This window comes from Microcaecilia unicolor, chromosome 9 (genome assembly GCF_901765095.1).
Source record: "Microcaecilia unicolor chromosome 9, aMicUni1.1, whole genome shotgun sequence".
NCBI lineage: Eukaryota > Metazoa > Chordata > Amphibia > Gymnophiona > Siphonopidae > Microcaecilia > Microcaecilia unicolor.
In genome coordinates, this window is record NC_044039.1 from 176,872,146 (window position 1) to 176,893,833 (window position 21,688).

General features: G+C 42.2%; 1 protein-coding gene across 1 annotated transcript in view; it reads right to left on the reverse strand.

Moving 5' to 3' along the window:
• Nucleotides 1-14,478: 14,478 nt before the first annotated feature.
• The window catches only part of SIX4 (SIX homeobox 4), a 53,668-nt gene continuing 46,458 nt past the window's right edge, over nucleotides 14,479-21,688 (reverse strand). The window contains exon 3 of the mRNA XM_030214358.1: nucleotides 14,479-15,710. Within this exon, the coding sequence (XP_030070218.1) occupies nucleotides 14,908-15,710 (803 nt within the window). The 3' untranslated portion in view covers nucleotides 14,479-14,907. The remainder of the gene's footprint in view (nucleotides 15,711-21,688) is intronic.

Genomic DNA, 21,688 nt, shown 5'->3' on the forward strand with positions numbered 1-21,688 from the left:
ACAATGTACCTACCTATATAGTTTAAGTTAAAAAAATTTGGCTCTCAAAAGAAATTTCAATCGTTGTACTGTTGATATTTGGCTCTGTTGACTAATGAGTTTGCCGACCACTGCCTTAGGAGATTGGAAGACTGGGCATAGCAGATGAAATTTAATGCAAGCAAGTGCAGAATGATGCAAAATACATAATGCAGGGTTTGGCATTAGGAGTCATCACCCCGCAAAGGATTTAGGTTTCACTGTTGGTGATAAATTGAAATCCTCTGCTCTGGAATAAATTGCCGTAGAATGTGGTAAAAAGTTAATTTCTGGTATAAGCTGCATGAAATCTAATTATTCTTTTAAGATCCTGCCAAGTACTTGTGATGTGGCTTGGTTACTGTTGGAAACAGGCTACTAGGCTTGATGGACCTTCTGTCTGTCCCAGTATGGCAATGCTTATGCACTTATGTGCAGTGTAGAGTGGAATATATAGCATAAGCACACTTCCTATTTTTAAAACACTTATCAATGCTAAAAGTATCAATGTGATATGTGCACAAGATTCTGATTAAAGTTAATACTACAGAATCTCTCCCCAATCCCCCATCTACTTTTTTTTAGAGGTTTCCAACATATGCACAAAACATATATGGGCTGGTTTAATCTGGCTATCTATCCAGAGACTTGATAATTTTCACTAACATACACTGATTGGTTCCAAACTTTGGGGAAGAGAGGGCCCATTATGCCATGATCCTGCAGAATTCCCTAAGTACATGAGTAATGCCACACTGGGAAAAGACCAAGGGTCCATCGAGCCCAGCATCCTGTCCACGACAGCGGCCAATCCAGGCCAAGGGCACCTGGCAAGCTTCCCAAATGTACAAACATTCTATACATGTTATTCCTGGAATTGTTGATTTTTCCCAAGTCCATTTAGTAGTGGTTTATGGACTTGTCCTTTAGGAAACCATCTAACCCCTTTTTAAACTCTTCCAAGCTAACCGCCTTCATTACGTTCTCCGGCAACAAATTCCAGAGTTTAATTATGCGTTGGGTGAAGAAACATTTTCTCCGATTTGTTTTAAATTTACTACACTCTAGTTTCATCGCATGCCCCCTAGTCCTAGTATTTTTGGAAAGCGTGAACAGACGCTTCACATCCACCTGTTCCACTCCACTCAATATTTTATATACCTCTATCATAAATTACTGGAACTGTAGGAGTATATACTTCCCGGTTTAGGCTACTGCAGGCCTTATGCACACAAACAGATATGGGCCTATGGACCAAACTATTTCTGAATCATAAACATACTGTCATTAATCCCTGAGTGTACTGCATCTTGAACAGTGACCATCTTCCAAGAACATGTTTGTGTGAAATGACTCAGTCTTTATCCTCATGTGAGAAGTTTGGGGGAGAAAGATTCACAGAGATACAGAGCTGAGGTAATCTTGGTTAGCAACTCTGTTATCTAACTAGTACAGGATGGTTCACTAAAAAGTACTATCCTGGTCTGCTCAGGTCTCTCATCCAAGTACTTACCCTCATCTACTGTTCATGTGCACACAGGTACAAGCCAGACTTTTGTGTGGCCAGAGAACTGTTTTATGCAAGATACGATGTGCAACATGTTATCGTCTTTGGGAAAAGGCGACTGAAGTAGAAGATCCAAAATATTGAGAATGACCGATTTTTCATATCATGGGTCCACATAAGGCACCTCAAAAGATTGGTATGAAAGGGGAGGTGCTACTGTTGGGAGATTTTAATTTGTCTGATGTGGATTGGAACGGCCCTTCTGCAGAATCGGAAAGAAGTAGGGAGATTGTGGACGCCTGTCAAAGTGCCTTGCTTAGGCAAACGGTGACGGAACCCACGAGGGAAGGGTCGATGCTGGATCTAGTGCTCACGAATGGAGGAAGTGTTTTCAATATCCGGGCCGGTGTCCACCTATGTAATAGTGATCATCACACCATATGGTTTGATATAAGGGCAAAGGCGGAGTGCGGACGCACAAAACTCAAAGTACTGGATTTCAGATATACTGATTTTGATAAAATGGGAGAATACCTGAAGAAGGAGCTCTTAGTGTGGGAAGGCGTAGGAGATGTGGAAAATCAGTGGTCAAACCTAAAGGCTGCTATAAATATGGCAACTGCTCTTTATGCAAGGAAAGTAAACAAAAACAAGAGAATCAGAAAGCCTATATGGTTCAAACAAGTAGCTGAAAAAATAAGAGCAAAAGAGGCTTCGTTCAAGAAATACAAAAGAACGCAACGAGAGGATCATGGAAAAGATTATTAGATTAAACTCAAAGAAGTAAAGAAGGAAATACGGCTAGCAAAAGCGCAAACGGAAGAAAAAAAAATGGCTAAAGATGTAAAGAGAGGTGACAAGACCTTTTTCAGGTATATTGGAGAAAGGAGAAAAGATAGGAATGGAAATGAGACTGATGAGAATGGCTATGTGGAGGGTGATGAAGATAAAGCGAACGTGCTAATCAATTACTTCTCTTTGGTGTTCAAGGACGAAAATCCTGGTGAAGGACTGCGGTCGGCTGCCGAGGGAACATCTGGGGATGGAGTGGATACTGCGCCGTTTATGGAAGAAAGTTTATAAACAGCTGGAGAATCTGGCAGTGGACAAGGCTGTGGGGCCAGATGGGATACATCCCAGGATACTGAAGGAGCTCAGAGAGGTACTGGCAGGACCTCTTAAAGATTTATTTAATAGATCTTTAGAGAAGGGAGAGGTTCCACTGGATTGGAGATGAGCGGATGTGGTCCCTCGTCACAAAAGTGGAGACAGGGAAGAAATGGGAAACTACAGACTTGTAAGTCTCACGTCTGTGGTAGGAAAAATAATGGAGTCACTGCTGAAAGAAAGGATAATTAACTTTCTAGAAACCAATGGGTTACAGGACCCGAGGCAACATGGCTATACCAAAGGAAAATCCTGCTAAATGAATCTTATTGACTTCTTTGACTGGGTGACAAAAGAACTGGATGAAGGACGTGCGCTAGATGTAATCTACTTGGATTTCAGCAAAGCCTTTGATATGGTCCCCCACAGAAGACTCGTGAATAAGCTGAAAGGGCTGAACTTAGGACCAAAAGTGGTGAACTGGATAGAAAACTGGGTGACCGACAGGTGGCAGAGGGTGGTGGTAAATGGAATCCGCTCGGAAGAAAGGAAGGTGAGCGGTGGAGTTCCTCACGGGTTGGTGCTGGGGCCTATTCTGTTTAATATAATTTGTGGGAGATATTGATGAAGGGTTGGAAGGAAAGGTTTGCCTTTTTGTGGATGACACGAAAATAGCCAATAGAGTGGATACCGTGGAGGGAGTAGAAACGATGAGAAGGGATCTCCGAACGTTAGAAGAACGGTCGAGGGGGAAGTGACGTCACCAACAAAGATGGAGGCTTAAACAGCTAGCTCCCGCTCACCGTAGTAAAAAAAAAGCGTGAGTTCTCCCGCTGATCGTGTCCTCCCGGTGCGATTTTGATTCGCAGCACCCACGGAACCGGTGGCGCTCCGGGCGGCGATAAATATGCAGCCAGAACTCAGCCAATTTGGCTTTAAAGGCGGAAAGACGGCTAACCGCGTGGCGGGCCTGGAAACCCAGCCCGAGCGGGTTGGCAAACAATCAGACGGCGATTTGCAGCAGAGCCCCTGCCTCTTTGGTGAGGACCCAGACCGGACAGTAGCGGACCCGCTCGCAGAGCTAAAAGAATGGCTACTGGAGATCCGTGCAGATGTAAAGGCGGTCCGGGCGGAGCTGGAGACACTAGGCTCCGATCTCCGCGGTGAAATTAGAGAGCTGGGGAATCGGATGGAGGAGATGGAGTCTCGAGTGGAAGAACATACGGAAGAATTGGGATCGCTAGACCGAGCGATCGCGGACGTCCGGCTGGGCCAGCAACAGTTGACTGACAAGATGGAAGATTTAGAGAACAGGAGTCGGCGGCATAATTTGCGGTTTAGGGGTATTCCTGAAACCCCGGAATACGCCGACTGTGAGACAGTAGTGCAGCAGGTGGTGTGTGCTATACTGAAAGAGGCTGGCAGCCCAGTGGAAGCAACTGCAGTAGTGCTTGAGCGCTCTCATAGAACGCTGGGCCCAGCCCGGAACAACTTGCCTAAGGACATCATAGCCTGCTTTCAGGATTACAAATTAAAAGAGAAGGTGTTTCAGGCGGCTAGAAGCCTACAAAGTGTCAAGTGGGACACGCATCAGGTGGAAATTTACCAGGACCTGGCACTAGCCACTTTAAAATGACGAGCGGAGCTGAAGCCGATAACAAGAAGGTTACAAGAGCTTGGAATTCGCTACCGCTGGAAGCATCCCTTTGCACTAGCATTCTATAAGGAAGGCCGCATGCACCAAGCAAGATCCCTAGCTGAAGCCAGAGCGGTTCTTCCAGAAATTCAGCAAGAATACCCGCCGGAGACCCCGGGGAAAACAAGACGTGATAGAGCTCCGGCATCCCACTCGAAATGGCAGCGAGTGGGTAAGGGACAGAAGAGATTGCAACGTCAGCAGTCGGCTGGCCACCTTACATGACTGTGGGTAAGGGGGGCACAAATGATGTGTTAACACGTGTTGGGTCTGGGCCCAATGGAAGTTCAGAATGTAAGGCTTGCAAGAGCTATTTGGTTCTGGTTTGTAATGGTTTTGGTTGATATATAGCGGGAGAACAGTTGTTATGTTGTTCAATGGCACTAGGAGGGTGAGTGGAGGGGTGAGGTACTTCCTCTACGGGATACTCTTTCATATATGAGAGAGGATCTCTATGAACATAGAGGGAGGGGGGTGGAAGGGAGGGAGGGACAGGGCGGGGGGGGGGGGGGGAGGAGGGGGAGCAAATGGAAAAGAGGAGAGGAACAAAGGGATGACAAGGCGGGAGACCATATCCGGGCTGGCTTAGGGCGCCTATGGGAGGTGATGGAATGCAAGATGTAACACTAGCGATCCTGAATGTCAGAGGTTTAAATGTGCCAATGAAGCGACAGCTCCTATTTCGGGAGCTGATCCGCTTAAAAATAGACATAGCCCTGATTCAGGAGACTCATTTAAAAAAGCAACATGAGAGGCTATGCAGGCATCGCCAGTATCCGCATGTGTTCTTTGCATCGAACAATTCAGGCACCAAAAGTAGGGGGGTCATGGTAGCACTTAATGACTCCCACCTATGGCAGATTAAAAAGATCAGTAGAGACAAGGAAGGTCGGTATATCTTATTAGTAATCCAATTGGGAACACAGACCTACACCATAGTTAATGTTTATGGGCCCAATGCAGACCATGGGGAATTTTTTCAACGACTAGATCAGTTATTGCTGGCACATGGGGAGGGAGCCGTGCTGGTGGGAGGAGATTTTAATGTTACTCCCAACCCACAGCTGGATAACTCCTCTACATCAATTCAATACGCTAAACACGGACGGGAGCTACTTCATACATTTATAGCAAGGTGGCAGTTGAGTGATTTGTGGAGACAGGCCAACCCAACACAAAGAGATTACACATGCTTCTCCCAAGTTCATAACTCCCTCTCTCGTATTGACTTTTGGCTGGGGGATGCTGTGGCGAGTGGTAGGGTTAAAGATCAATACATAGAGCCGCGAACCTGGTCCGATCATAGCCCGGTCACCCTTGTCCTACGTATGCAAGAGGGGAGGAGGGAGGCCCCACAGTGGCGCTTGGATGATGCATTGCTGGCTGAGGTGACTCATGTACTTCAATTTGAGAAGATAATTAAAGAATATATCCAATTTAACGATAATGGGGAGGTGACCCCTGGGGTGCTATGGGAGGGCTTCAAGGCTGTGATGAGAGGCCATTTTATTGCCTTGAAAGCACATGTGCGACGGGAAAGAAATCGGGCAGAGGAATCAGGGCGCAAGCAATTGGCACAGGTGGAGAAATTAATAAGTAGACAGGGTAAGGGAGGCCCAGCACAAACTCTGCTAGACCAAGCGCATAAGTTAAGGCAAGAGATTAGGGAGCTCCAATTGGCGGATCTATCTGAACAACTGCAGAGGACACGCCAGACTCATTTTGAGTTTGGCAACAAGGCCAGCAGGGTATTGGCACACAAATTAAAGCAACAGGCAAAAAAAGCGCATGTCACTCAGTTGAGAAATGACAGGGGGGACCGCAAAGCGGACCCTCAGGCCATACAAGAAGCCTTTAGGAGCTTCTATGAAAAACTTTGTACTCCAGATATCAGTCCAGAGGAAGTTGAGATCGAGGCCTTCCTGGATAGGAATGTATTGCCCACACTTACAGAGAGTGCCAAGCTTAGACTTTCCAGACCAATTGAGTTAGTAGAGGTCTTACAGGCAATAAAGGAACTAGCACCCAATAAAGCACCAGGACCTGATGGATTTACGAACAAGTTTTATAAGACCTTTGGGTCCCTGGTAGCTCCTATGCTGCTGAAGGCGTTTAATGATTTGGGAGAACAAAGGTCTCTCCCGGAGACCTGGCACCAAGCGAATATTATAGTCCTGCCCAAACCAGGTAAAGATCCACAGCTGTGCGGCTCTTACAGGCCAATCTCTCTTCTGGGGGTGGACTATAAAATCTTTACTGCGATCCTGGCATCCCGTCTGCAGCAGTATTTGCCGCAATTAGTCCACGAGGACCAAGCGGGGTTCGTGCGGGCGCGCCAAACATTTGATAATATTCGAAGGGCGCTCCACCTCATCCAATTTGCACATATAAAACAGCAGCCACTATGTATCCTTTCATTAGACGCAGAAAAGGCGTTTGATAGGGTGCATTGGCCATTTTTGTTTGCAACCCTGAAGCGGGTGGGTATTCCGGAAGGGTTCATGCACTGGATATATCTATTATATCGAGCGCCCACGGCCTCGGTTAAGGTCAATGGGAGCCAGTCCACGCCGTTTTTGCTGCGGAGGGGGACGAGACAGGGATGTGCCTTGTCACCACTCCTTTTCGCCTTGGTCGTGGAGCCCTTGGCGGCTTACATTAGATCACACCCTGACATACGTGGACTGAGGATGGGAACCACTGAAACTCGGGTGCTATTATTTGCGGATGATATTCTCCTTACTTTAACAAACCCCGGCACATCACTTCCAATTATTGGGGCGGCATTGCGGGATTTTGGCTGGGTGGCTGGATTTAAGGTTAATATGGAGAAATCTGAGGTGTTGAACATCTCCATACCAAGGGACCAAGTAACAAGGTTGCGAGCCACTTTCCCCTTTAGGTGGGCCTCCAAAAGTATCAAATACTTAGGGGTGAATATTACTAAGCGATTTGAGGACCTGTATGCGGCCAATTTCCCTGCAAGGGTACGGGAACTTTTTTTGGAAATGGAGAGATGGGAGGGCCTAACAATCTCGTGGATGGGTCGGATAAATGCGATTAAAATGATCTTGCTGCCGAAGCTGCTCTACTTATTTATGGCGCTTCCTATTTCTCTACCTGACAAGTTTCTTAAGGGGTTGCAGCGCAGAGTCTTCTCCTTCATATGGAAAAGGAAGCCGCCACGGGTGCGTCGGTCAGTGATGCATCAGCCGAGAGTACATGGGGGTATGGGGGTGCCCTCGTTTTTGCTTTATTACCAGGCGGCTCACCTTCGTATTTTAGCAGAGTGGTTGCAGGGAGGTGGGAAGGCTTGGAAGGCTATGGAGCGGACTTGGTGCGGCTCTTACCCCTTGAGGGTTATCCCTTGGCTATCTGAACGGGAGATCAGAGAGATAATAAAAGAAGTGCCGCCGATTATTAGGTGGCCACTCACAACCTGGAGTAATATACGTAGTAGATTCTTTAGAGGACGCATACACTTTTTACATACCGCAATACGTCATGCACCAGGATTCACACCGGGATCTTTGGATTCGCGATATAGGAATTGGGAGCGGGGAGGCTTATGGGAGCTGGGGCAGATGTGGGAGGAGGGGGAAATATTAACATTTGCAGAAATACAAGAGGAATACGGGATCCCAACGTCCAATGCATTTCAATATACCCAACTAAGGGATTACATTTTGAGGAGAGCAAAGGAAGAGTTGAGCCTGGAGGAAACGCAATTAGAGAGGGCTATGGCCGGAGGAGGGGGTAGAGGGGGAATCTCTAGGCTATATAAAGCACTTTTATTGCAAACACAGCCAATTCTATACTACACACATAAATGGGAAAAATCACTGGGGGTCTCTCATGAATACTCGAAAAAATACACAATGTTGCAGTATTATCTAGAGTCTAAAATTCGTAATGAAATACCAAAAAGTCAAGACTCTAGAGTAAACATAACACTATTAATGTGCTTAATTGTGGAGAAAAACCCTCAGAAACCTGGAACTGGATTGTCTCAGGTTTAGAGCGGAGTTACTGATAGTCAAAGTGACTCTCGCTTGGATTCTATCATCGGGAAAAAACTCCACTTGAACATTTATTGAATTAATAAAACTTATGTGTCCATTTGTTTATAATGTCTCAATTTACTGGGTGACTACTTCATTTTTGTCTTAGTATCCACTTACAGCATTGCTAATGCAATAATAGAAAAAACACTCTTATCTTAACGTCCGACGGGGGCCACTGCCGTTTCTCCTTTTCAACAAGGCTTCCTCAGGAACTGAGTGTTAAATGGCGATGCTTTGATTAGCTAAAGCGGAGCACCAATCATTTCATTTCAAAATGATTGGTGCTCCGCTTTAGCTAATCAAAGCATCGCCATTTAACACTCAGTTCCTGAGGAAGCCTTGTTGAAAAGGAGAAACGGCAGTGGCCCCCGTCGGACATTAAGATAAGAGTGTTTTTTCTATTATTGCATTAGCAATGCTGTAAGTGGATACTAAGACAAAAATGAAGTAGTCACCCAGTAAATTGAGACATTATAAACAAATGGACACATAAGTTTTATTAATTCAATAAATGTTCAAGTGGAGTTTTTTCCCGATGATAGAATCCAAGCGAGAGTCACTTTGACTATCAGTAACTCCGCTCTAAACCTGAGACAATCCAGTTCCAGGTTTCTGAGGGTTTTTCTCCACAATTAAGCACATTAATAGTGTTATGTTTACTCTAGAGTCTTGACTTTTTGGTCTCTCATGAATACTCAGTATGGGAACGAGTGTTTGTTTCGTTGCTTAAGGTGTCAATTTCCAATGCTCTTGTAGAAAATGGCTACAAAATATTGTATAGTTGGTATTACACACCACAGAGATTAGCTAAAATGTTTAAAGGGGGGTCGGCTCTCTGTTGGCGTCAATGTGAAATGTTGGGAGATATGGCTCACATATGGTGGGCCTGTCCTCATGCTCAACAGTATTGGACAGGAGTGGTGAGGTTGATCATAAGCATAACGAAATCAGACTTTCCTATGACAATGGACTTTTGCCTTCTGCATATGTGACCCCAGGGGTCCAAAAAATATATGTATCAGCTGGCTACCCAGATATTGGTGGCTGGCAAGTTGGTGCTAGCAGCGGCATGGAAACAACAAACTCTGCCGGGACTCAGGACTGTTATAAGGAAACTGGACTACATTCATCTAATGTCTAAGCTAACGGCGATGCGACAAGGTCGCCTGGTAGTGTATCATCGAATATGGGACTCATATATTGAGTGGTTGGCGCAGCCGGACCCTGCCTTGACAATTAACTAAGTGGGGGGAAGGGGGTAGAGGGTGGGGGAGGGGGTAAGGGATATATAAGGGGATTACAGAGTAATGGAAACAAAGCAAAAAACTAATGTTGATGTAGCAGAGGGAAGTGTTGATACTGTTTGTTCACAATTATTTCTATGCGATTTGTGCATGTTCAATAAATATAAATAAACATTAAAAAAAAAAAAGAAGAACGGTCGAGGGTCTGGCAGTTAAAATTTAATACTATACTTACTCTGGAGTAACTGACTGCTCTGGTTTCAATTTATGCTACCATATACCTCTTATAGAAACCGTTCCTTCATTTACATCATTTTTTAAAATATATATTTTATATGCTGTTAAACTGTTGTTTGTGAAATAGTGTAGATCTAATATTAGTGCTCAGTAAAACTTATATTGCTCCGGCTGGTCTACTCATTAGCAATATGCAGTGATCATCAATACACAGTGCGTTTTTACTAGGAAAAAAAGGTGTCGGTACTCAAATGCCAGGTCACCCTTCAGGGGTGGGGTGATCACTGAGGGATCCACCCACAATAGCCAGGCCCCCTGCAATCAGTCACAGAATCTATGACAAGGCAGAATTGGTGTGTAGAGCCTAAGCTCTTTCATTAAAACTTGGGGGTCCACGGGTCAATTTTAGCAGACAATGGAAAAGGTGCCGGTACTCAGTACCTCCAAGTACCCCCTCAAAAAAAGTCCTGTCAATACAGCACTATAGACCTACCTCCCTCCTTATATGCATTCTTCTCATAAACATAAAGTGATCACTTATCTTAGGGCTGAACTTTCATGATTTCTGTTTGAATGAAGATTTTATTTATTTATTTGTAGCATTTATACCCCGCTCGATAGCAGGTTCAGTGCAGCTATGAGTAAACCTCCAGAGTAACTGGAACTATGAACAAGTGCTCGTGTAGTATAAGTGAATTCTTGCTTCTTTCCTACTTCATAACCACTGTCTCTATCTGTGCCGTTCTCAACGTATAAGGAGGGAGGTAGGGCTGTGCTGTGATGTTGATCACTGCATATTGCTAATGAGTAGACCAGCCGGAGCAATATGAGTTTTACTGAGCACTAATATTAGATCTACACTATTTCACAAACAACAGTTTAACAGCATATAAAATATATATTTTAAAAAATGATGTAAATGAAGGAACGGTTTCTATAAGAGGTATATGGTAGTTAAAATTTAATGCCAAGAAGTGTACAGTGATGAACTTGGGGTGCAGAAACCCGAAAGAGAGATAACAGATAGGAGGAGAGAGAGATTAGTAGGAGAGAGACCTTGGGCTGTTGGTGTCCAAGGATCTGAAGGTGAAGAAACAATGTGACAAGGCGACGGCCATGGCCAGAAGGATGCTAGGCTGCATAGAGAGGGGTATAACCAGCAGAAGAACGGAGGTGTTGATGCACCCTACAAGTCGTTGGTGAGGCCCCACTTGGACTATTGTGTTCAGTTTTGGAGGCCGTATCTAACTAAGGATGTAAAAAGACTGGAAGCGGTGCAAAGAAAAGCTACGAAAATGGTATGCTTCCAGGTACTTGTGACCTGGATTGGCCACTGTTGGAAACGGGATACTGGACTGACAGACCTTCGGTCTGACCCAGTATGGTGATGCTTATATACTTATTTGGAGCCTTAGGGGGCAACTGTGTAAGAGGGCACTTTCCATTTAAGCGCACCAATGCTGTGCAGGGAACACCTATTATATAACGGCATCTGGGCACCCTGAGTCTTACAGAATTGTAGCATAAACCCGTATTAGCGCATCTAAGTTTATGTGGTCAATGGAAGGTGTAAATGGAGGCCTTACAGTGCATGCCAGTTGAAGACATGTCCATGCCTCTCCAATGCTCAAGCTTCATTGCAGTTACATGCTATAGCAATTATGTGCTTACTCAACAGCGCATAGTGCACTTATGTAAATAAATTTCACTTTTCTATGTGCTTGTGCATGTGAGACACACAACCGCACACACGCAGATACAGATGCTAGGAACTATTAGGAAATGGATGCAAAATAAGACCAAGAATATTATAATGCCTTTGTAGTGCTCCATGGTGCGACCTCACCTCGAGTATTGATTTCAATTCTGGTCGCCGTATCTCAAAAATGATATAGCGGAACTAGACAAAGGTTCAAAGAAGAGTGACCAAAATGATAAAGGGGAAAGGAACTTCTGTCATATGAGGACAGGCTAAAGCGGTTAGGGCTCTTCAGCTTGGAAAAGAAGACGGCTGAGGGGGGGGGGGGGGGGGTGGATATGATTGAGGTCTATAAAATCCTGAGTGGTGCAGAACGAGTACAAGTGAATCAATTTTTACTCTTCCAAAAGCACGAAGACCAGGGGACACTCGATGAAATTCCACAGAAATACTAAAACAAACAGGAGGAAATATTTTTTCACTCAAAGAATAGTTAGGCTCTGGAACTCTTTGCCAGAGGATGTACTAACAATGGTTGGCGTATTTGGGTTTAAAAAAGGTTTGGACAAATTCCTGGAAGAAAAGTCCATAGTCTATTGAGACAGACATGGGGAAGCAAATGCTTGCCCTGGGATTGGTAGCATGGAATGTTGCTACTATCTGGGTTTCTTCCAGGTACTTGTGACCTGGATTTGCCACTGCTGGAAACAGGATACTGGGCTAAATGACCCATTGGTCTGACACAGTATAGCTATCTTATGTTCTCTTTCGTCTTCATGCCCAGTCCCTGAGGGCCACCAACAGGTCAGGTTTTCAGGGTATCCCTAATGAATATACATAAAGTTCTTTAAATTTAATTTTAACTACTAAAATTACTACAAATCATGCATCAAAAATGTGAAAAATGGTGCTCAGTATAGCCCCATATTGCCCTGCTGGGTAATTATGATAATGGATGAAAAATCATTGCACCAATAGCGCTCTATGTAATGACTATACAGCAACTATCAAGTACTAAAAAGAAAATACTTATCTTGAATCAACGCGCTATTGGGATAATCGTTTCCATATACCAGCGGGGCAATATGAGGATGTACTGAGCATCATTATCCACATTTATGATGTGCGATTTATAGTAATTTTGTTAGTTATAATTAAAATTAAAGAACAGAATCAACAAACTTTATGTAATCTTTGGAGAGAGATTTGTGTTGATCACGTTTAATATAATGAATATACATGAGAGATATTTGCATGACTATTATTCTACTTTAAGCATATCTCTTCTTGCATATTCATTAGGGTATCCTAAAAGACTGACCCACTGGTGGCCCTCAATGATTGGGAACAACGATTAAGGCTTTGGAGTGCGGGAAAAATAGGAATTTAAGTTGATGAGATCTGGTTAAAGCCCTGGTGCAGCACCAAAGCAATGCAGATCAAAGCAAGTGAACTAACCCATACACCATGGTTGCAAACATTTTCCAACTACTGCCAACCATGGCCCTAGACTTTGCATACTTTGCTGTAAAATAAACAGCAAACAGGTCTAAAAGAAAATGTGAAATAGAAAATAGATAACAGAAGGCAATGATGGATTAGTAAGGTCTGTCTTAGTGATTTAAATCCTCATTTTACCAGTCTTGGTGGCATTCTCTTTCAAACAATGTATGGCCAACTCCAGTCCTGGAGACCATGATTTACAAGATCTCCAAAATAAATATTATGTTATACATAACTAATTTAAATGAATGTGCATATACACGATAAGGTGGTATCTCGCAACTTATACATGTCAGACAGTTTGCAAACCTATACAAATGAATGCTGCTAATAAAAGATGGTGGCCTCTGTATTTATCACTTTGAAATGGGAAATAAACAATGGGGATAAGTCCTTTAATTCCTTTTATAAGGGGCTGGCTAAAACGAGCAATTTTAAAAGCTTATACATACCAGGGAGCAGCTGTAAATTCTCATGTGGAAATATTAGGTGCTACATGTGCATTCCCTTTATGGAACAAGAAATACACGTGTAGATATTCGACCCTGAGACTGCAGGAGAGGGAATCCAAAGCACACTCAAAAGAGTGGAAAACACAAAAAGCACAAGGAGCCTTCAAGAGTGGGGGCGTCAACTAGTTCATATGTACTTTTGTTGTTGTTTTTTTAATGTTTTATGTTTCATTTTTTATGTATATTTATACTTTTAATGTTTTTATGCCTAGACCCCCTGACGAAGGCAGTTTCACCGAAACAGAGACCGTGTCAAGTTTGATCAATAAAATGTTGAGTTGATGTCCCCATTCTCAAAGGCTCCTTGTGCTTTTTGTGGTTTTCTGCTAAATTGTTAACCCACCCAGGACATACCTCCAACAAGCCTTCTTGCAATTTCCATATATTACAGACATCATGTATAAATTGAGCTCCTTCTAAAACCATCATTTACAAGTGGATATCATTTCCATGTGTAAATGTCGGAATTTCCCAAGTGAATAAGCTGTAAAATAAATCCCTGAATTGTTTTCTCGCTAGAACAAGTGCTTTAATTGTACTGGTCAAATAAAGGGCTTGGCATTCTGTGACTAGCTAAACTAATCTACAAACTCTGATTTAAGCAAAGGTGCAATGCAAAAAAAAACCAAAAGAACAGAAATATAAACTGTAATTTTAAATGAGCTCCTAGCTTCATGCCAATAATATTAAAAGCACCTGAAGTACCTGCTAATTTTTTTTTTCAAAAATGTCAATGCCCAGAGTGTTAGGATACAAGGCTTCCTAAACCTGTCTCAGCAACTCCACAGCCAATCAAAATTTTAGGATATCTGCAATGATTGTACACAACATAAACTTGAATATGTTGGGTCTCCAATGTATGTCAATGCATCTCAAGCATATTGTTGACATGCTGAATGTCCGGCTGGCTGTGGGATCACCAGGACAGGGTTGGGAAGTCCTGGCTAAAGTATTACCATTTAGTTTTGACAGTTCTTGCATCTCTTTATTTAAACTTTCTCATATAAGAAAGAACTGCGAGTGTTCATTGCTTAGTGTATACTAATTTTGCTAAAACCTATTAGGTTTATACTGGTGAGTCAGATCATTAAACTTTTGTTCAGTACTCCTCAGTCTGTTCCCCACAACCACACACACCCCATTTGACGAAATGAACTTACTGCATGCAAAACACACAAAGCCATAAGAGGTTTCAGTACTGTAGATCCCAATGCACTGTAATACCATCAGTCTTCAATCCTCAAAAGGTGTTCAAAACTCTCTCTAGTCAAAAAGGCCCAATTCGGGTTCCTTTTATCAACAGCAGCCATTATCTTTTCCTTATAGGTTTTGTATCTCTTCATCCATCTGGTCATCCTGGAGTTTGGCAAGTTCTTTTCTGTCCGTTTCAAGCTCTTCACAGGCTGTGCCAGCTATATTACCTCCTGAATAGTCCGATTTGGAATCCAACATCGTTACATTGCTGTTTGACTTCCTCTGTGAACCAGCTACAAAATTCTCTTTTATGTTAGATACCGACTGCAACACCAACGTGTGTTGTCTGATAAAATCCTGATGAACTTGAGCGGAAGTGGTGTTCATGCTATCTCCTGCTGCAGAAATGACTTCTCTAAGTGCCGGCACTACAGAAGCTGTCAACGTGTCCTGGTTAGGGAGAAAGGAACAATTCTGTAGAGTGCCATAGCTGGTGTTACCGAGAGAAATCACAGTGGATGTGCTGATTATGGGAGCCACCATGGACTCATCGGTTGTCATCGATGGGGTCCCAGTCAGAGAGTTCAGCTCTCCTGAAGGATTTAGCACAGCAGGGGAAGGAAGAGAAAAATTATGTGGTGGAGTTCCGTTGACTAATGAGGTGGTCAGGGACTGCAGGTTACTGTCAGAAGATAAGTTAGCATTTAGCTGTGTACTATGATTGAGCGGCATTAAATGAGAAAATACCAGGCTTCCTTCCAGTCCTTCTTGCTTAATTGATCCTACTGCCTGACCTGAATTTGGAACGGTATATAGCACAGTACTTGGTGTCAGAGAACCTAGGAAAACCTTCCCTTGCTGCACAGCTGTAGGACAGTCACTTGTAAATATTCCCCCATCGGATGTAGCTGAACTTACTGAAATGTTACCTAGAAAGAACAAATCACAAACTGTTAAATGCTGGACTTCAGTGATTTAATAATAAAACTCTTTATGAACTATTCTCTATGTAGTCTGTAGAAATGATTTGAAACATATTAGTGGTAGCATAAAAGGCTAGTGTTCAAAAACAGCTGACCACATTGCCATCTAAAGTCAGAAAAAAAACTTTCAGCTAAACTTAGGGGGTTTAAGTTTTAGGCTAAAAATAGGTGCCTAATTTTAGAAGCACAGAACTAAGGGGCCCTTTTACTAATGCCTATGCGTGCCCAATGCATGCAAATTCAAAGTTACCACCCGGCTACCGTGTGGCCCTTGCGGTAATTTCATTTTTGGCGCGCGTTCAAAAAAATGTTTTTTTAATTTTCCGCCGCACGTAGATCATTACCGCCCGGTTACCGCTAGGTCAATGGCTGGCGGTAAGGTCTCAGACCCAAAATGGATGCACGGCAATTTTCGTTTTGCCGCACGTCCATTTTTCAGCAAACATTTTAAAATGGCATTTTTTTTACAGATGCGCTAAAAAATTATTCTGTGCGCGCGCCCAAAACACACGTCTACACTACTGCAGGCCATTTTCAGCGCACCTTAATAAAAGGACCCCCCAAGGCACCTACATTTAAGCTTCATATTCAGCCACCGACAAATACAAGCCTAGCACTGGAAATCAATGCTACCTTCTTCATTTACATACCTGTACATTTTTGCAGCTGCTCAGCCAAAAAAAATTGCATTTAGGGAAATCTAAGGGCTAGAGATATCAAAGTGTGCTACCACATTAGCATATGCCATTAACACACAATATTAGTAAATAGGTCCCATCACATGAACGGTGCTTCCAATTATATGGGCAGTGTGCAATAGGAGCCTATTCTATGAAGGAAGTAGGCACCCTCTTTCCTTTATAGAACACTAGTGTAACTGGGAACTAATGTGCCTAACATTTAGTTACTTGCACTTATGCCAGTCATAGAGCTTGTGCAAATGCGGGTGCCTATTTAAGTATGCGCATAAATGGGAGCCCCATCTATGTTCTGCCAGCAGAGGTCCTCTTCTTCCCAATCCCGTGCACGGTGTGCAGGACGTCAGACTCACAGAAACAGAACGAAGCCTTGCAAGATGGCTTCGTTCTGTTTCTGTGAGTCTGATGTCATCAGACTAGAACAAAGCCTTGCGCGGGATTGGGAAGAAGAGGACCTCGGCTGGCGGGGATTGGGGTCCCCCGCCAGCAAAGGTAGGTGGCGGCAGGAGGGGTTCGTCGGCAGGGGGCAGGGTCAGCAATGGCGAGGGGGGGGGGCTAAAATGTGCCCCCTCACCTCGGACTCTGGACCCCCCTCCCGCCGAAGTCTGGCTACGCCCCTGGTACATTTTATTTATTTTTATTTATTGCATTTGTATCCCACATTTTCCCACCTCTTTGCAGGCTCAATGTGGCTTACAATACATCATGAATAGTGGAAATACATCCCCCTCGCAAGTACTTGCTAGTTTGAAAATACCTGCTTAACTTACACAGTACTTAGGCAAAGAAAGCAAACTGAGTAGGGTAGTGCAATTGACCTTCTAAACGGAGTCAAAAAAAGGATCTAGAGAGAGCCAGAGGACAGTCTTCATTAAGGCATCAGTCTAATCAAGGACTTAACACAGAACCGTGTTTCAGCATGGAACGCCTGCTTCGGGAGTCACTATAACTACATGCAAGCACAAATAAAACGGGTTTCAATACACATATAAAAACTTGCTGATAAAAAAATAATCATTCTAAAAACAAATGTAGCCAAAAACAACAACGATGAATAACCAGTGGCGAAAACATATATAAAAAGTATATATAAAAAAGCATCAGCCAATTAGGCAATTTGTTATAAATAAGTCAAATAGGTGTAAACAAATCAAATCATTAATGAACGGAAGCAATAAACCAACTAAATATCAAGTATGCAAATGTGATTATATAGTGCCCTTGATTTTTATTTTATTTGCATACTTGGTATTTAGTTGGTTTATTGCTTCCGTTCATTAATGATTTGATTTGTTTATGCCTATTTGTTGTCTTATAGATAACAAATTGCCTAACTGGCTGTCAATGCTTTTTTTACATAGGTAAAATTTGTCATTGTTATTTTTATCTACACTTATTTTTAGAATTGCTGTTTATGTAATTAGCAAGTGTGAGATGTGAGCCTGGGTCACCCCCCCCCCCCCTTCTTTACAGTGCACTATACCGACCACTATTCTAGGGACCTGCATGCTGCTCTAATAGAACTGGCTATAACATCGGAAGCTGTCAGAGGCTGGTAACTGCTATTTTTACTGAAATCTCTGAAGGTGGGTGAGCGGGGGTCAATGACCACTGGGAGAGTAAAGGGGGGGGATTTATCCCCGATTCCCTCCAGTGGTCATCGGGTCATTTAGGACACCTTTTTGTGCCTTATTCATTCTAAAAAGAAGTCTAGATCTAAATGTTGAAAGTTTTAGCCCTAGACATTTTCGTTTTGTTTCATTATGGCTATAAAACAGCCACGTGTTAGGAACGCCCTAAGCCCGCCCTAATCTGGCCCCTGAAATGCCCCAGACACATCTCCTTGTGATTTGGATGAACTGCAGAGATAAAGGTCAGCAAAATAGGTTTCAAAAATACCCATTTGGACGTTTTGAGAAGAAATTCATCCAAATTCTGTTTTACTACACTTTTTGGATGTTTTCTCTTTCGAAAATGAGCCCCATAGTAACCAATGGAACTTTGTAAGTAAGTGCTTTGAAAATGAGCCCCCTAAATCTACTAATCAAAACGCAAATATACAGAAGGGAATTCTGTATAGGGCGCCTGAAGTTAGGTGCCAGGATGATGCATGCTAAGCACAAATTCTATAAAGGCAGATCCACACGAAGCTGTCTTTATAGAATACTAGCTTAAGTCATTTTCATACCTAACTTTAGGCACCAGCGTTTATGCCTGCCAAAGGTTGAAGTGAACGCTGGCATCGTTAAGCATGAAAATGGAAGTAGTTTTGTTTATAACTCTGCGCCTAAATCCTGGGAATCCCCATGACCCACCTCTGCCCCTCCCTTGGTCAAGCCACTCTGGAGTTGAGCACAGAATAAATTATAAATTAGGCGCACAGGTTATAGAACAAGGGGCACAGATAATCAGTAATTAGTGCTTTGTTATCACCAATTTAGCCAATTACATTATGCGTATATCTGCGATCTGTGGCCAAAAAAAAAAAACAGCTGAAGATACTTCATTATTCAGCTTACAAACAGATCCTATATTTCTTGTGAAAACTATTGTCAATTTTCATCTAAAACTGTTGTAAGTTCTTTGAAAATTAAGAGAGTACAATTCCAAAACTAACAAATGAAATGAAGAACAGGTACTTCAGCTAAACAAAAAGATATCTAACATACCTCAGGGCAGAGAGAAATGCAACTCTTCTCACTACCCAGCAGGAGCAAGCAGACAGGGAGACAGGCCTTTCCATTGCTACATTTCGTTTATGTAAATAGCCACACCTAAAAGTAGTCGTGGTTTCCGGTGCTAATCATCACTACTCTATAAACAGCACCCAAGTGCTTTTTTTGGCGCCCAGATTTTAGGCACTATTTATAGAATTCAGTCCACATTGTACTTGGACAGTGTATAAAAAATAAAATCCACATACTTGCATGAATAAATCTTAGAAAGAAGTTTCATCACAGCTCAACATAATTGACTCTATAGTACTTAGATTTATACATATGCTCTACAGGAGCCCCCGTTTCACCCTCCAGCCTCCTCAGGAGCTGCACTCTCTCAAGCTCTCAACAGTACAGCCTCTCAGACATCAACTCTGATGCTGACTCCAACATTTGCTCTTTAATACACACTACCGAATTGCTTCACTATATGGCTATCTTGTTGTTAAGCTCCTGTAATAAGTGAATGGGTTTTGTATCTGGGTATTTTGGGGGTCAGATAATCTAACTATATCATATTTTACACTTAGTTATTAATCTGCAAAACAAATTTAATGCCAGTTATGCTTTATCTAAATACTGTTTGAATCTCTAATCCTAAGGACAAATGTATTCTTTATCCTATGACGCTTTAACTTTGCTTTCTTTGCATTTCTAGATTTTATATTCCAGATCAAGAGTGTGCTTGAATTCCCTGATACTAGGTTCTAGGGATTAATAACTAAGGGCCCAATATTCAACGGATTTATGCTAACTTCGACAGTTATGCTCATAAACTGGCCTCTTTGAAAATTTACTATGGCTAAGTGCATAATTTTTTACTGTTATAAATTTAAGAGCATAAAAAGAATAAGTGGCAACAAAGACAGATTTAGGGTGGGGAAAAGATGTTAGCAGCCTAGTACCAATTTTCAGCACTAGGCTCATAAATCACACTCATAAATTTAGGCAGAACGGCAGACCTAAATTTATGAGCAAAACTTTTAAGCTCCTAAATTAGTAGCAATAACTTTTCAGCTGAAAATTCATCCTGTCTGAAAATAGGGCACAAATTTAGGAGATTAATTTAGGAATATAGATTTATGAGCTCAGCATTTTATGAATATCGGGCCCTGAGTTTTCAGCCTTTTCAAATAACAATCCATTTTTATTAAGTTTTAAATTGCGCACATGTGTGCGTGAAGGGTGCACTCTATATTACTACCTTGTATAGGTCCCTTGGGAAAAAAATTATATATGCTGATTTTATGGTAAAATGTCTGTAATCATAATCAATTATTAGAACTCAACAGACTTACTCCAGCGATATTCACTCTGTAGGACTCTATGTAAAGCTGAAGAAATCAGAATGGACAATATATCCCTGCATCAAACCTATAATGTCTTATTACTGGGAAGAAAAGACCTCAGATGTATTTTGCTAGTCAACAAGCTTACAAGCTTAATGCCAGTTTGTCTTGGACTATTGTCATAGCATTGGTCAAAAAACCTCCAGTGCTCCTCCCACAATCATTCAAATTATCTTATTTTTTTATTACAAATTTTTGAAATTTTCATTTTAAATACCAGCATCTAACGGTACTTCAAATCAAACATTAGGTGTACTATTGCTTAAATTATAGCACTTAGCTTCAAAATCTTGTCCCAACAGGGCTCTCTGTTTCACTCTCACAATGAGCTTCTTCAGGGGACTAAGTGCTAAGATTAGTGCTACGCCTCTCTCCTAAGATAAGATGGTGTTCCTCTGGCCGTATGGTGGTGTAGCACTAATCTTAGCACTTAGTCCCCTGAAGAAGCTCGTCGTGAGAGTGAAACGGAAAGCCCCGTTGGGGCAAGACTTTGAAGCTAAATGCTATAATTTAAGCAATAGTACACCTAATGTTTGATTTGAAGTACAGTTAGGTGCTGGTATTTAAAATGAAAATTTCAAACATTGATCATGAAAAATAATAAAAAAATAAGATAATTTGAATGACTGTGAGTGGAGCACTGGAGGTTTTTTGACCAATGATATGATAACAGTCCAAGATAAGCTGGCATTAAGCTTGTAAGCTTGCCGCCTAGCAAAGGACATCTGAGGTCTTTTCCTCCCAGCAATAAAGAATCATTTGATAAGTTTGATGAAGGGATATATTGACCATTCTTATTTCTTCAGCTTTACATAGAGTGTAATCATAATCAACCAAGCTTTTCTCTGCAGCCCAGCACCTTGGCATTCCAGATCGTAATGAGAGTGCTGCATCATTCTGAAAGCAAAAAAAATTTTTTTCCACCCTCAACAAAATTAAGAGGTACTTACTTGGCTCTATACCTGAAAAATGATAGCAGATGTTTCCATTATGGGTTATCCAGTCTCTGTCACTTGAAGCTATGTTGTTCTACTGTGCTAATTTAGCTTTTAAATATGTATTTTGACACTTTAAAATGTTTTGTTGTTACCTTCTAATTACTGTAATTACTCTTAAAGGGAAAATATTATTTAACCTTTGTGGGGCCTTTAATACATAAG